The sequence below is a fragment of the Rana temporaria genome, chromosome 4 (genome assembly GCF_905171775.1).
Source record: "Rana temporaria chromosome 4, aRanTem1.1, whole genome shotgun sequence".
Classification (NCBI taxonomy): domain Eukaryota; kingdom Metazoa; phylum Chordata; class Amphibia; order Anura; family Ranidae; genus Rana; species Rana temporaria.
The window spans coordinates 451,360,710-451,377,599 of NC_053492.1; the positions used below are offsets into that span (position 1 = coordinate 451,360,710).

The 16,890-nt window shown below is 47.6% G+C and overlaps 1 protein-coding gene across 3 annotated transcripts in view; it reads left to right on the forward strand.

Annotated features, from left to right (window-relative positions):
- TTC7A (tetratricopeptide repeat domain 7A) overlaps window positions 1-16,890 on the forward strand; it is a 489,583-nt gene that overhangs the window by 124,739 nt on the left and 347,954 nt on the right. For all 3 annotated transcript variants that reach the window (XM_040351571.1, XM_040351572.1, XM_040351573.1), the window contains one exon: window positions 15,762-15,922. In XM_040351571.1, coding sequence (XP_040207505.1) covers window positions 15,762-15,922 — 161 coding nt within the window. The remainder of the gene's footprint in view (window positions 1-15,761; window positions 15,923-16,890) is intronic.

Below are 16,890 nucleotides of genomic sequence, written 5' to 3' on the forward strand. Positions count from 1 at the left end.
CAGGGCTTCAGTGTTATCCACTACAGTGCCCCCCTAGTGGTTAAGCAAAGTGGTGTAGTGGTTAGCACTTTCATCTAGCAGCAAAAGGGTCGCTGGTTCAAATCCCGACCACGACACCATCTGCTTGGAGTTTGCATGTTCTCCCTGTGTCTGCGTGGGTTTCCTCCCACACTCCAAAGACATGCTGGTAGGTTAATTGGATCCTGGCCAAATTGGGCCAGTATATATGTGTGTACGATTGTGTGTCCCAGGCGTGTCAAGATCCTACGGGGTAAATGACCACACCAGCCAGGAAGACACTGGCTGCAAAAAGCGCCTAGAGGCGATTCAGTTCGCATGTGTAGCGCTATACAAGTCATTCATTCATTCATTCATTCATTCAACTCCTAAACTGCAATTGTCATTTTCACAGTAATCAGTTAATTTTTATAGCACTTTTTGCTGTGAAAATGACAATGGTCCCAAAAATGTGTCAAAATTGTCCGATGTGTCCGCCATAATGTCGCAGTCACGAAAAAAATTGCCATTAGTAGTAAAAAAAAAAATTATTAATAAAAATGCAATAAATCTATCCCCTATTTTGTAAACGCTATGAATTTTGCGCAAACCAATCAATAAACACTTATTGCGATTTTTTTTTTACCAAAAATAGGTAGAAGAATACGTATCGGCCTAAACTGAGGAAAAAATACTTTTTTTTATATATTTTTGGGGGATATTTATTACAGCAAAAAGTAAAAAATATTGAATTTTTTTCAAAATTGTCGCTTTATTTTTGTTTATAGCGCAAAAAATAAAACCCGCAGAGGTGATCAAATACCACCAAAAGAAAGCTCTATTTGTGGGAAAAAAAAGACGCCAATTTTGTTTGGGAGCCACGTCGCACGAACGCGCAATTGTCAGTTAAAGTGACGCAGTGCCGAATCGCAAAAAGGGGCAAGGTCCTTAACCTGCATAATGGTCCGGGTCTTAAGTGGTTAATGAAATGACTATGGGTCTGAGATGACTCCTATGATGACCATAGACAGGTAGATGGCTCATCGGGATAGACGGACGGAGGGTGGGACAGCTGCCTGTCCTTAAACAGCTTATACCGAGAGATCCTCCTGAATCAGATGACAGATGGATATGACGGAAATCTACAAATCTTCCTAAATCACAAAGCCATTTGAATGACATAGAAAACATAGCTAATTTAGAGAAAAATAATACTGTGGATTTCAAAAAGGAAAAAAAAAAAAAAAAAACGACTAATATTTGGTTTCCATGGTTAAACTTCAAGATAACCAATAATTATTCCTCAACATTTAACATCTGAAATTGCAGATAGACTTTATTTATCCTGCGTCTGACGAAGCTGAGACAAGCCATAAACAGCTGTAAGCAGCATGGAATAAATGGATCTATAATATCTGTGCTGTAAATATGGGGCTCTAGATGGACAGTTGGGCCCAGATTCTCAAAGTCCTAATCTGGGCCGTCGTATCTATGCGTCTGATTCTTAGAATCAGTTACGCATGGATAACCATTAGATCCGACAGGCGTAAGGCTCTTACGCTGTCGGATCTTAAATGCAATTTTTTTTTCGCCGCTAGGTGTCGCCTCCGTTGTTTTCCCTGTCGGGTATGCAAATTAGCAAAATACGCGAATTCCCGAACGTACGCGCGGTCGACGCAGTGAAGTTACGACGTTTACATTAGATTTGCGACGCGTAAAGTTGCCCCTGCTATATGAGGGGCAACCAATGTTAAGTATGGCCGTTGTTCCCGCGTCGAAATTAAAAAATTTACATTGTTTGCGTAAGGCGTCCGTGAATGGGGCTGGAAGCCATTTACGTTTACGTCGAAAACCAATGACGTCCTTGCGACGTCATTTAGCGCAATGCACGTCGGGAAATTTTAGGGACGGCGCATGCGCAGTACGTCCTAATTTAAATGATCCGCGCCCCCTACCCGGCTCATTTGAATTAGGCGGGCTTGCGCCGGGGGATTTACGCTACGCCGCCGCAACTTTACAGGCAAGTTCTTTGTGAATAAAGCACTTGCCTGTAAAACTTGCGGCGGCGTAACATAAATGAGATGCGTTACGCCGCCGCAGTTTTACGCCCAGATACGAGAATCTGGGCCTCGGTCTCCAACCCTTCTAAATAAAAGGCCAGTTTATTGTCCGTCAGACTTTAGCGGGGCCAGACTGTGGCCAGTAGGGGTAGGAAATGCATTGACATCAGTGTGTGTAAACAATGCCCCATGATTAGTATCAGTGGAAAAATTAGTACCCCCTAATTGATATCCCATTATTGGTGTCAGTGGGAGGAATAGTGCCCCGTCATTGGTGTCAGTGGGAGTAATAGTGTCCCTTCACTGATATCACTGGGAGGGATAGTGCCCGTTTATTGATATCACTGGGAGAGATAGTGCCCCATCATTGTTAACAGTGGGAGGAATAGTGTCCCATAATTTGGTATCAGTGGAAAGAATCGCGCCCCATCATTGGTATCAGTGGGAGGAATAGTGCCCCTTTACTGATATCACTGGGAGAAATGGTGCCCCTTTACTCATATTACTGGGAGAGATAGTGCCCCATCATTGGTAACAGTATGAAGAGTAGTGTTCCATTATTGGTGTAAGTGGGAGGAATAGTGCCGCACCAGTGGTACCAATGGGAAGAATAGTGGCCCATTATTGGTATCAATAGGAAGAATAGTGGCCCATCATTGGTATCAATGGGAGGAAAAAGTGGCCCATCATTGGTATCAATGGGAGGAATTAGTGGCCCATCATTGGTATCAATGGGAGGAATAGTACCCCATTATTGGTATCAGTGGGAGGAATAGTGCCCCTTTACTGATATCACTGGGAGAGATAGTGCCCCATCATTGGTAACAGTATGAAGAGTAGTGTCCCATCATTGGTGTTAGTGGGAGGAATAGTGGCCCATCATTGGTATCAATGGGAAGAATAGTGGCCCATCATTGGTGTCAGTGGAAGAAATATTACCCAATCATTAATAGTGCCTAATTATTGGTGATGATATGAAGAGTAGTGCCCCATTGTTGGTACCATTGGTAGGAATAGCCACATCCCTGGTGTCAGTGGATGGAATAGTATCTTATTGGTATCAGTGAAATTAATACTGCCCCATTATTGGTATCAGTGGGAGGAAGTGTGTCTCATCATCATTGGTGTCAATGGGAGGAATGGTGCTGCATCGTTGGTATCAGTGGGAGGAATACAGCCCCATTGTTGGTGTCAGTGGGAGAAATAGTGTTTTAAGAGCCAGATAAACAAGAGGCTGCATCCGGGGGGGGGGGGGGGGGGGGGGGGATTTTGATGGAAGTGATAACTCTAGCGCAGCTCTAGTACCTGTATACAAGGGTGGCTCCACAGCATGTTGCAAGAGAAAGGAGCCACCTGAAAATGGAAACCTGGGTCAGAAATCATGGCACCGACTTAAAGCGGTAGTTCACCCCCCCCCCGACACATTTTACCATCGAGACAGGCATTGTAGCGCGAGCTACAGTATGCCTGTCCCGATTTTTTTAACCCCGTACTCACCTTGTAGTCGTCCATCGTAGATTTCGGCTCCCGCGGGGAATGGGCGTGCCTATGGAGAGGGAGGATGATTGACGGCCGGCCCTGGCACGTCACTCTCTCCGAAGACAGCCGGAGTAGGTCTCGGCTCTTCACGGCGCCTGAGCACAGGCTATGCGCACGCGTCGTGAAGACCAAGCCTATTTCGGCTATTTCCGGAGAAGCGTGACGCGCCAGAGCCGGCCGTCAATCATCCTCCGTCTCCATAGGCATGCCCATTCCCCGGTATCTTCGATGGACGACTACAAGGTGAGTATGGGGCTAAAAAAAACGGGACAGGCATACTGTAGCTCGCGCTACAATGCCTGATTTTAAGGTAAAAGAAAAAAAAAAATGTTTTTTTCCCGTCGATAGGGTGAACCCCCGCTTTAAATTGGAACATAGGCAAGGATGAAAGATAAAGGCTTCGTACTCAGTAAGTGCTCCTCTTCCTTTCTTGGCAACAAGCTCAGTGGCCCAGATTCAGTAAGCAATTGCGCCTGCGTAACCATACAGCGCAATTGCTTACTTGCTCCGGCGTTACGAATGCTCCTGATTCAGGAACATCGTAACGCCGACTGCAGCCTAAAATCTGCGTGGCATAAGGCTCTTATGCCACGCTGATTTTAGGCTGCATTCTTGCATTGACCGCTAGGGGGCGCTCCCATTGTGATCAGCGTATAGTATGCAAATTGCATACTAACACCGATTTACAAAGTTGCGCGGGCCCTGCGTACGCAAGGTACGGAGTTTCCGTATGGCGTCTTTAGCGTAAGGCTGCCCCTTCTAATAGTAGGGGCAGCCAATGCTAAAGTATACCCGCCCTTCCCGCGTCGCGACGTTCAAATTTTACGTCGTTTGCGTAAGGGATTCGTGAATGGCGCTGGACGCCATTCACGTTCACTTTGAAGCAAATGACGTCCTTGCGACGTCATTTGCCGCAATGCACGTCGGGAAAGTTTCCCGACGGAGCATGCACTTTACGCTCGGCGCGGGAGCGCGCCTAATTTAAATGATTCCCGCCCCCGGGGCGCAGGGCAAAATCGTTGCCCTGTGCCTCCGCAAAAAAAGAGCAAATCTCTTTGAATCTGGGCCAATGTGTTTTTCCACAATTGCCGCGCAAGAAACCTGGCAGAATCGCACTGCATTTGCTGAGCCATTAAGAACAATGGCACCAAAGTGTGTCACGCGTTTTGCCACGATTTGGAATCCCCAAACCTCAGCAACACGCGTGATTCCAACTCACTTGCTAGTTAACACTTGCTTCAAAACAATTCTTCAGACACGCTTTGTTATCCACTTAAGACCCGGACCTTTAGGCAGGTAAAGGACCCGGCCAGTTTTTGGGATTCGGCACTGCGTCGCTTTAACTGACAATTGCGCGGTCATGCGATGTGGCTCCCAAACAAAATCGGCGTCCTTTTTTCCCCACAAATAGAGCTTTCTTTTGGTGTTATTTGATCACCTCTGCGGTTTTTATTTTTTGTGCTATAAACAAAAAATAGAGCGACAATTTTGAAAAAAATTCTATATTTTTTACTTTTTGCTATAATAAATATCCCCCAAAAACATATATAACATTTTTTTCCCCCTCAGTTTAGGCCGATACGTATTCTTCTACATATTTTTGGTAAAAAAAAATCGCAATAAGCGTTTATCGATTGGTTTGCGCAAAAATTATAGTGTTTACAAAATAGGGGATAGTTTTATTGCATTTTTATTAATATTTTTTTTTTGTTTACTACTAATGGCGGCGATCAGCGATTTTTTTCGTGACTGCGACATTATGGGGGACACATCGGACAATTTTGACACGTTTTTGGGACAATTGTCATTTTCACAGAAAAAAAATGCTATAAAAATGCATTGTTTACTGTGAAAATGACAATTGCAGTTTAGGAGTTAAGGGGCGCTGAAGGGGTTAAGTGCGACCTCATATGTGTTTCTAACTGTAGGGGGGCGGGGCTGGACGTGTGACATCATTGATCGTGTTTCCCTATATTAGGGAACAGACGATCAATGACAGCGCCGCAGTGAAGAACAGGGAAGCTGTGTTTACACACACCTCTCCCCGTTCTTCAGCTCCGGGGACCGATCGCGGGACTCCAGCGGCGATCGGGTCCGCGGCCGCGGTCACGGAGCTTCGAACCGTGACCCACGGCTGGGCACTTAAAGAGGACGTACAGGTACGTGCTTGTGCCCAGCCGTGGCATTCTGCTGACGTATATGTGCAGGAGGCGGCCTTAAGTGGTTAAAGCTCTCTGAACGCCAGACTAAGGTCCTGTCACTAAATAAAATGGTTAGCTTACCGTCCTGTTTACGCCTTGCTTTTGCTTGGTGCTTCGATGAGGCTTTGGTGGGGCTTTGATGAGGCTTCAGTGGGGCTTTAAGCGAGCTTTGCCATAGACTTCTATGGAGGCTTTGAAGACGCTTTGAAGCACAACTAAAGCTACATGGGGTAGCGAAGACGAAGCAAAGCAAAAGCAAGGTGTAAAAAGAAGCCTTGTTTTGAAGCAAGTGTAAACTAGCCGTTAATGGCCCGGATTCAGTAACAATTGCGCTTTTTTTTTGCGTTTTTGCCCTGCGCCCCCGCAATTTTTTTGCGCTGCCCTCGATTCACGGAGCAGAAGCTCCGTAAATTGCGCGGGCGCGCCGGCAAAATGCCCGGCGTAAACGCGCCCAATTTAAATTATCCCGTAGGGGGCGGGAATCATTTAAATTAGGCGCGTTCCCGCGCCGATCGTAGAGCGCATGCTCCGTCGGGAAACTTTCCCGACGTGCATTGCGGCAAATGACGTCGCAAGGACGTCATTTGCTTCAAAGTGAACGTGAATGGCGTCCAGCGCCATTCACGATTCACTTACGCAAACTACGTAAATTTCAAATTTCGCGACGCGGGAACGACGGATATACGTAACATTGGCTGCCCCTGCTAATAGCAGGGGCAGCCTTGCGCAAAAACCGCCGTACGGAAATTACGTTAACTGCGTACGCAGGGCTCGCGTAACATTGTGAAACGGCGTTAGTATGCAATTTGCATACTATACGCTGAGCACAATGGGAACGCCACCTAGCGCCCATCGCAAGAATGCAGCCTAAGATATGCGGGCATAAGAGCCTTATGCCGTGCATATCTTAGGCTGCAGTCGGCGTAACGAGGTTCCTGAATCAGGAGCATTCGTTACGCCGGGGCAAGTAAGCAATTGCGCTGTGTAACCTATGGTTACACAGGCGCAATTGCTTCTTGAATCTGGGCCAGTGTGTGTTGAAGCCGAAGCAAGTGTAAATGAGCCCTTCATGTGAACACAACTCACCGACTTGTAATTTGTGTTGAAGTAGTTTGGTTCTTTTTCTCTATAACTATTTTGCAGACAATTTCTTTAACACAAACACAGCTTTCTATGAGTCGGAAACTTTGGAACATATTTAATGAAGTTCTTTGAAAACGACGTGCTGTAGTGGGCTCCGGCAATCTGCGCTCTCTCTCCTCTAGCAGTAATTACCCAGAGTGATTCTATATAATGTTGTATGATTGTGAGCGGTTACTGGAGAAAGTGATCCCCTGGTGGACCTTCAGTACTCCTCCACCATTGTCTTGTACTGAGATGATAGTCCGTGTCGTAGCATCAGAAGTGGTCTCACTGTCACTGTCATCGAAACCCTCCTAATGTACACAGAACAGCACGAGGTGGGGGACAAACTCCAAATCTAATTGTAAATCCCACACAATTCCTAACACATTATAGGAGAATATATGTAAAAAATACTGTGCAGGTCTAGCTAAACTATTATTAGTGATATGATATCAAAAAATAGTGAAAAGTGAAGTTGCTGCAGCAGCAAAAATATGTTAGATAAAACACAAATGAAATAATAAAAAGAGTAAGCTGCGCTGCGTGTGAAATATTATAAACAAATATGCATTGCCAACCAATCAATCAATGAAGCTATAGTTAGTCCTTATAAAGTACCAAAGTTGGTGCAATTAGCGTGCATATGAATATGGAAAAGAAAGTGCAAAACAAATAAAGGTGAATCAATAGTCCATAAGATCATGACATTCACAGCTGAGATTCTTGTAGATATCCCATAAATGTTGCAGGTACACCAATAAAGTGTTGAAAACAATCCAGGAAGCAGTGTCAGAAGAAAAGGCACCTCCAACCCCACCTGAACAGTGGTGACGTCAGCACACCGCTCCTCCCTACGCCGTTTCGTCAAAGAGATGACTTCTTCCAGGGTCACTCTGGAAGAAGTCATCTCTTTGACGAAACGGCGTAGGAAAGAGCGGCGTGCTGACGTCACCACTGTTCACCAACGACCATCCGGAAGGACGGGCGGATTATCTAAGCCGGCCGGCTTTAACATTACACAAACGCTACTAATTTTCAATGGACATGTGAGTGCATTATTTTTTTCATGCTATTAAACTGCTTTTATCGACAATACTGCTCTATGTCGACTATTTTGTTTCACTCCTGGGTACGATCTATGTGGTGAGACCTGGAGGTTGCAGTCAAGTGAAATCATTTGGGCAGGAATGTTACAGAGGAGCAGTGAGAACCAGCCTGGCTCGGCTTAAGAGCCACAAGCGTATATGATCTCAAACATAGAGATCCATGGGAGTCGGTAAGGAGATTTGTTATTAGAGGTGAAGGTGCCTTTTCTTCTGACACTGCTTCCTGGATTGTTTTCAACACTTTATTGGTGTACCTGCAACATTTATGGGATATCTACAAGAATCTCAGCTGTGAATGTCATGATCTTATGGACTATTGATTCACCTTTATTTGTTTTGCACTTTCTTTTCCATATTCATATGCACGCTAATTGCACCAACTTTGGTACTTTATAAGGACTAACTATAGCTTCATTGATTGATTGGTTGGCAATGCATATTTGTTTATAATATTTCACACGCAGCGCAGCTTACATTATAGGAGACATCAATGATGTATCCAGTGGCGGCTGGTGCTCAAATTTTTTTTTGGGGGGCGCAAACGAAACAGAAAAAAATTGCAGCCTCACTGTGCCCATCAAATGCAGCCACTGTGCCATCAATTGTCACCACTGTGCCATGCCATCAAACGCAGCCACTGTGCCATCAATTGTCACCACTGTGCCATGCCATCAAATGCAGTCACTGTGCCATGCCATCAAACGCAGCCACTGTGCCATCAATTCGCACCACTGTGCCATGCTATCAAACGCAGCCACTGTGCCATGGCATCAAACGCAACCACTGTGCCATGCCATCAAACGCAGCCACTGTGCCATGTCATCAAAGGCAGCCACTGTGCCATCAATTCGCACCACTGTGCCATGCCATCAAACGCAGCCACTGTGCCATGCCATCAAACGCAGCCACTGTGCCATAAATTGTCACCACTGTGCCATGCCATCAAATGCAGTCACTAAGCCATGCCATCAAACGCAGTCACTGTGCCATCAATTCGCACCACTGTGCCATGCTATCAAACGCAGCCACTGTGCCATGGCATCAAACGCAACCACTGTGCCATGCCATCAAACACAGCCACTGTGCCATGCCATCAAAGGCAGCCACTGTGCCATCAATTCGCACCACTGTGCCATGCCATCAAACGCAGCCACTGTGCCATGCCATCAAACGCAGCTACTGTGCCATAAATTGTCACCACTGTGCCATGCCATCAAATGCAGTCACTGTGCCATGCCATCAAACGCAGCCACTGTGCCATGCCATCAAAGGCAGCCACTGTGCCATCAATTCGCACCACTGTGCCATGCCATCAAACACAGCCACTGTGCCATCAGGTATCTCATTACCCAAGGTGTCACAGAAGAAACATCTCATGATGGGTAAAAGCAAAGAACTCTCTCAAGACCTTTGCAACCTTATTGTTGCAAAACATAATGATGGCATTGGTTGCAGAAGGAGTTCTAAACTTCTGAATGTTCCAGTGAGCACTGTTGGGGCCATAATCCAGAAGTGGAAAAAACAAATTCACCATAAACCAGCCAAGACCAGGTGCTCCTCACAAGATTTTTGACAGGGGAGTGAAAAGAATTATCAGAAGAGTTGTCCAAGAGCCAAGGACCACTTGTGGAGAGCTTCAGAAAGACCTGTAATTAGCAGGTACCATTGTTTCAAAGAAAACAATAAGTAATGCACTCAACCGCCATGGCCTGAATGCACACTCACCATGCAAGACTCCATTTAAAGTTTTCTGCACAAACTTTAGAGAAGCCTGTGAAATACTGGGAGAATATAGTCTGGTCAGATGAGACCAAAATGGAACTTTTTGGATGACATAATACACACCATGTTTGGAGGTCAAATGGCACAGCACCCAAAAAACACTCCCATACCAACTGTGAAGTTTGGAGGTGGGAACATCATGGTGTGGGGCTGTTTTTCAGAATACGGTACTGGAAAACGTCATGTCGTTGAAGGAAGGATGAATGGAAAAATGTTCCAAGACATCCTTGATAAAAATCTTCTGCCATCCACCAGGATGATGAAGATGAAACGAAGAAGGACATTTCAGCGAGACAATGATCCCAAACAAAGCCAAGGAAACTCTCAATTGGTTTCAAAGAAAGAAAATAAAGCTGCTAGAATGGGCCAGCCAATCACTTGACTTGAACCCAATAAAAAATCTATGGAAAGAACTAAAGATCAGAGTTCATAGAAGAGGCCCACAAAACCTTCAAGATTTGAAGACTGTTTAGCCTTGTACACACGGGCAAGAATCTTGTCAGGAAAAAAAACGTTGTTTTCCCTGACGAGATTCTTGGCAAGAATCTCTTGCCGCCCGAGTGTACAGACTCTCGTTTCAAAAGAACCGCGGTTCTCTTCAAAGGAAAGAACGCGGTGACGTCATTGCGTACGACGAGCATGCGCTCGTCACATTCGATGCCATCGCCGCCATCTTGCTGCACCCTACCTATGCCTAGGAAGCTATCGCGCATGCGTCAAAGTCATTTCGAGCAAGCACGCGTTTCCACAGCAACAGGTAAGTATACACACTCTCAGGTTTCTCGGCAAGAAAACTGACGAGAATCTCACAACGAGAAAAATAGAGAACACGTTCTCTATTTTTCTCGTTGAGATTCTGGGCAGATTTCCAGAAGAGAAACCTGAAAGCCTCGTACACATGCTCGGTTTACTCTGCAAGAAAGCTCTGCCAGCAATTTTCTTGCTGGTTCTTGCCGAGAAAAACAAGCGTGTGTACGAGGCTTTAGTGTGGAAGAATGGGCCAAAATCACCCCTGAGCAACGCATGTGACTAGTTTCTCCATACAGGAGGTGTCTTGAAGTCGTCATTACCAACAAAGGATTTTGTATGAAGTATTAAATACATTTTAGTTATCGTGTTCAATACTTTTAATACAGAAATGGTAATTTCTGAACTTACCATATTTATCGGCGTATAACACTCACTTTTCTACCCTGAAAATAGAGGGTAAACCGTGCCTGCGTGTTATACGCCAATATCTGTTTTTTTTTTACCAACAGGGGGCGGGGATCGGGCCAGCCGCCCCGCCACTCCTGGCCATGGGACAGCGCTGGCAGTAATCTTTGAAGTTCAGAAAATATTACTGCCAGTCCTTTGTCATATACTGCTCTTTATAATGAAAGGGTGCTGTGTTGTTGTACAGGGGGCTGCGATGTTGTACAAGGGGCTGCGGTGTTGTACAGGGGGCTGCGGTGTTGTACAGGGGGCTGCGGTGTTGTACAAGGGGCTGCGAAGTTGTACAGGGGGCTGCGGTGTTGTACAGGGGGCTGTGTTGTTGTACAGGGGGCTGTGTTGTTGTACAGGGGGATGTGTTGTTGTACAGGGGGCTGCGGTGTTGTACAGGGGGCTGTGTTGTTGTACAGGGGGCTGCAGTGTTGTACAGGGGGCTGCAGTGTTGTACAGGGGGCTGCGGTGTTGTACAGGGGGCTGCGGTGTTGTGCAGGGGGCTGCGGTGTTGTACAAGGGGCTGCGGTGTTGTACAGGGGGCTGCGGTGTTGTACAGGGGGCTGCGGTGTTGTACAGGGGGGCTGTCTTGTTGTACAGGGGGCTGCGGTGTTGTACAGGGGGCTGCGGTGTTGTACAGGGGGCTGCGATGTTGTACAAGGGGCTGCGGTGTTGTACAGGGGGCTGCGGTGTTGTACAGGGGGCTGCGGTGTTGTACAGGGGGCTGCGGTGTTGTACAGGGGGCTGTCTTGTTGTACAGGGGGCTGCGGTGTTGTACAGGGGGCTGCGGTGTTGTACAAGGGTCTGCGGTGTTGTACAGGGGGCTGTGTTGTTGTACAGGGGGCTGTCTTGTTGTACAAGGGGCTGCAGTGTTGTACAGGGGGCTGCGGTGTTGTACAAGGGGCTGCAGTGTTGTACAGGGGGCTGTGTTGTTGTACAGGGGGCTGTGTTGTTGTACAGGGGGCTGCGGTGTTGTACAGGGGGCTGCAGTGTTGTACAGGGGGCTGCAGTGTTGTACAGGGGGCTGCGGTGTTGTACAAGGGGCTGCAGTGTTGTACAGGGGGCTGCGGTGTTGTACAGGGGGCTGTCTTGTTGTACAGGGGGCTGCAGTGTTGTACAGGGGGCTGCAGTGTTGTACAGGGGGCTGCGGTGTTGTACAGGGGGCTGTGTTGTTGTACAGGGGGCTGTGTTGTTGTACCGGGGTCTGCAGTGTTGTACAGGGGGCTGCGGTGTTGTACAGGGGGCTGTGTTGTACAAGGGGCTGCGGTGTTGTACAGGGGGCTGTGTTGTTGTACAGGGGGCTGCGGTGTTGTACAGGGGGCTGTGTTGTACAAGGGGCTGCGGTGTTGTACAGGGGGCTGTGTTGTTGTACAGGGGGCTGCGGTGTTGTACAGGGGGCTGCGGTGTTGTACAGGGGGCTGTGTTGTACAAGGGGCTGCGGTGTTGTACAGGGGGCTGTGTTGTTGTACAGGGGGCTGCGGTGTTGTACAGGAGCAGTGGCGGCTGGTGCTCAAAATTTTTGGGGGGGCGCAAACGAAGAAAAAAAAAATTCGCACCACTGTGCCATGCCATCAAACGCAGTCATTGTGCCATCAATTTGCACCACTGTGCCATGCCATCAAACGCAGCCACTGTGCCATCAATTGTCACCACTGTGCCATGCCATCAAACGCAGCCACTGTGCCATCAATTGTCACCACTGTGCCATGCCATCAAACGCAGCCACTGTGCCATCAATTGTCACCACTGTACCATGCCATCAAACGCAGCCACTGTGCCATGCCATCAAATGCAGCCACTGTGCCATGCCATCAATTGTGGTCACTGTGCCATCAATTGTGACCACTGTGCCATGCCATCAATTGTTGTGGTCACTGTGCCATCAATTGTCACCACTGTGCCATGCCATGAAATGCAGCCACTGTGCCATGCCATCAAATGCAGCCACTGTTCCATGCCATCAATTGTGGTCACTGTGCCATCAATTGTCACCACTGTGCCATGCCAAACGCAGCCACTGTGCCAATTGTCACCACTGTGCCCATTCATGCCGCTGTGCCAATTGTCCCCACTGTGTCACTGTCCAGTCATCAATCCACCTCGGAGCTTTATATTATAACCTGCTGGGACTTGTAGTTCTCCATCGTCTCCGGGTGCTCAGGTGCATGCCATCCACCATCTTTGTCCAGTTTTTCTCACTGCTGGGACTTGTAGTCCCATAGATGGTGGATTGCATGCACCTGAGCCCCAGGAGAAGATGAACTACAAGTCCCAGCAGGTTATACATACAATAAGGCTCTGAGGTGGGTGGGTGTGGATGGCATGCACCTGAGCCCAGGAGAAGATGGGGAACTACAAGTCCCAGCAGGTTATGATATAAGACACCCATCCACCTAGGAGCCTTATATTATAACCTGCTGGGACTTGTAGTTCCCCATCTTCTCCTGGGCTCAGGTGCATGCCATCCATCCATCCATCTCAGAGCCTTATTGTATGTATAACCTGCTGGGACTTGTAGTTCTCCAATCTCCATCTTCTCCATTAGCCCCAGGAGAAGATGGAGAACTAAAAGTCCCAGCAGTCTAACTACAATAAAAGGCTCCGAGGTGGATGGGTGGGGATCAGGCAGTGAATGTGCATTAAAAAAAAACAATAATAGGGGGTGCTTCCTGACGGCAGACATTAAAAAAAAAAATTCAACCAGCGGGAGGGGGGGTGGTGCTTCCTGACGGCATGTTGAAGTCTCAATAAGCGGGTGGGGAGGTGTGCCGGCCGCCGATGCTGTTGCTGCTGCCGCCGAAGAACAGAACAGTACAAACTGGGGTGAGGGGAAGACATGGAATGCAGCTTACCTGTTCCACGAACGGGCGCACTGAGCTGGATAGTGCCGACGTCACTTCCTGTTTGTCCAGTGACGTCGGAACTAGCACTGAGACGGGCGGGTGCACATAGAAAGTGTATGCACCCGCCCGCCAATGACAATACTACTGTCCATCGCGCCAGAAGCATGTGGCGCGCTGGGAAGCGCCACAAAGGCATATTTTGGCTGCCAATGTAGCGCCACGTCTGCAATCCCGTGATTGCACAGACGTGGCGCTACTCCTACCGCACTGTGCCCGGCGTGCGGACACAGTGCACATAAGGACCTTTTTAGGATTTTTTTTTTTAAAGGCACAGGTTTAAATAAAAAAAAAAAAAATTTTTTCTTCTGACTGGGGAGGGGGGGCGGCGCCCGGGCGCCCCCTATGGACGGGCCGCCACTGCCTGTGTTATACAAGGGGCTGCAGTGTTATACAAGGGGCTGCAGTGTTGTACAGGGGGCTGCGGTGTTGTACAAGGGGCTGCAGTGTTGTACAGGGGGCTGTGGTGTTGTACAGGGGGTCCGTGTATTATGTCAGGGGTCCGTGTATTATGCCAGGGGGCTGTGTTAAATTTTTTCCTGAAATTTCCCTCTTACAGTTAAGGTGCGTGTTATACGCCCGTGCGTGTTATACGCCCGTGCGTGTTATACGCCAATAAATACGGTATTTGTTTTGGTGTCTTTGTATGTATGGATTGCATTGGTTGTTACTGACATGTGGTGATAATTTCATTTCAAAAGCACCTTTACAAATATATTTACCCCCGAAAAATGGTGACGTGTTCAATACTTATTTTACTCCCTGTATAACGTGTCATTGGCCCGGATTCACATACATCGGCGCATATTTATGCCGGCGTAGCGTATCTAATATATGCTACGCCGGCGCAGCGCACAGAGGCGAGCACTTGATTCACAAAGCACTCGCTCCCACTCGCTGTTAAAGATATGCTGGGCTTCCTCGGCGTAAGCCAACGTAGGTGGAAGTGGGCGTGAGTCATGCTAATGAGGCGTGACCCCATGTAAATGATGGACTGAGCGTCATAAAGATACGAATAACATACGGCGCATGCGCCGTCCCTTGGCCGCATCCTAGTGCGCATGCTCAGAATCACGTCGAAACAACTGCCTAAGATACGTCGAATCACTGTCTACGATGTGAACGTAACCTACGCCTAGTCATATTCACGTACAACGTAAACGACAAAAGATACGACGGCTGTGTTCCCTGGTACATACCTTTGCATGAGTTGCACCTCCTATATGGGGAATAACTTTACGCCGAACGTACGACTTACGTAAACCGTGTATATTATGCGCCGAGCGCAACTACGTTCGTGAATCGGCGTATCTAGCTCATTTGCATATGTGCATAGAAAATCAATGGGAGCGGCAAATGTGCCCAGCGTAAATATGTGCCCAAGATACGACGGCGTAGGAAAGTTACATCAGTCGGATGAAGCCTATTTTCAGGTGTATCTCAGTTTATGGGCACGGTGCATAGATACGACGGCGCACATTTACACTTACGCGGCGTATCTCGAGATACGTTGGCGTAAGTGCTTTGTGAATCCGGGTCATTGTGTTTATCTTTTTCATTTGGTGTTTGTTGGGCAGGATCGCTATTAAACATCATCTATGACCACAGTATTTTGTTTCATTTACTTATTGATGCTAAAGGGGATTTATTCTTATATTATCCCAGCTATTACTGGGGGCTTAGCGCTGGTTAGAGTTTTAGGACAGACAATCTTTTAACGCGATCATTTGTTTAAATGCAGACAATACTCATGAGGATTATTCCAGGATCACTGAATTTTATGCTCAGTTTATAACATTTGTTTCCCTGATTTTATGTATTTTCTTTTTTCTGTCATTTTTTTGCCAGACGGCATGTCGGCAGCTTGCTGAAATCTTGCTCCATTCCTTAAGTGAGAATTGTTATTCGTCTCCAATGAAAAGTCCTCCACCTGAACCCATGAAGAGAGAAGGCAGCTCGCTCGCTTACCACATCATCCGGCAAAAACCCCAAATTCACTCAGGAGATCAGTAAGGATTTCTTCCTCTATATATTATGTAACACAGTAAAACCTTGGTTTGAGAGTAACTTGATTTGAGAGCGTTTTGCAAGACAAGCAAAATGTTTTAATAAATTTTGCCTTGATATACAAGTGATGTCTTGATATAAGAGTAGCGTCATGTCACAACTGAGGCCTTGTACACACGGTCGGACCGGTCCGATGAAAACGGTCCGCCGGACCGTTTTCATCGGACATGTCAGCTGCCTGATTTTGGTCTGATGTGTGTACACACCATCAGACCAAAATCCCCGCGGACAGCGAACGCGGTGACGTGCGCGACCCTGGAAGTTCAATGCTTCCACGCATGTGTCAAATCACTTTGACGCATGTGGGGGATTTCGGCCTAGCGGACATGTCCGATGAGTCGTACTGACCAGCGGACATGTCCGACGGACATGGTTCCAGCGGACATGTTTCTTAGCATGCTAAGAAACATTTGTCCGCTGGAAACCTGTCCACTAGGCCGGGAATCCGGTCCGGTCGGCCGTACAGACGACCGAACATGTCCGCGGAAACTGGTCCGCGGACCAGTTTCAGCAGACATGTTCGGTCGTGTGTACGAGGCCTGAGTATAAAAAAGAAGAGCGGAGCCTCTAAGTGTAGCAATATGGTTACATTTACTGAAGGTACAACATTTAGCAACTTATTGCTACACTTAGGCCCCGTACTCACGACCAAACATGTCTGCTGAAACTGGTCCGCAGACCAGTTTCAGCAGACATGTTTGGCCGTGTGTTGGCCCGAGCGGACCATTTTCGGGCGGATCGGACAGGTTTCCAGCGGACTACTGTTTCCTGGACTTGCTTTAAAACAGTCCGCTGGAAACCTGTCCGCCCGGACATGTACGGTCGTCTGTACAGACCTACCGTACATGTCCTGCCGCCCGCCATCCCTCGCATGCGTCGAATGACTTCGACGCATGCGTGGAAGCATTTT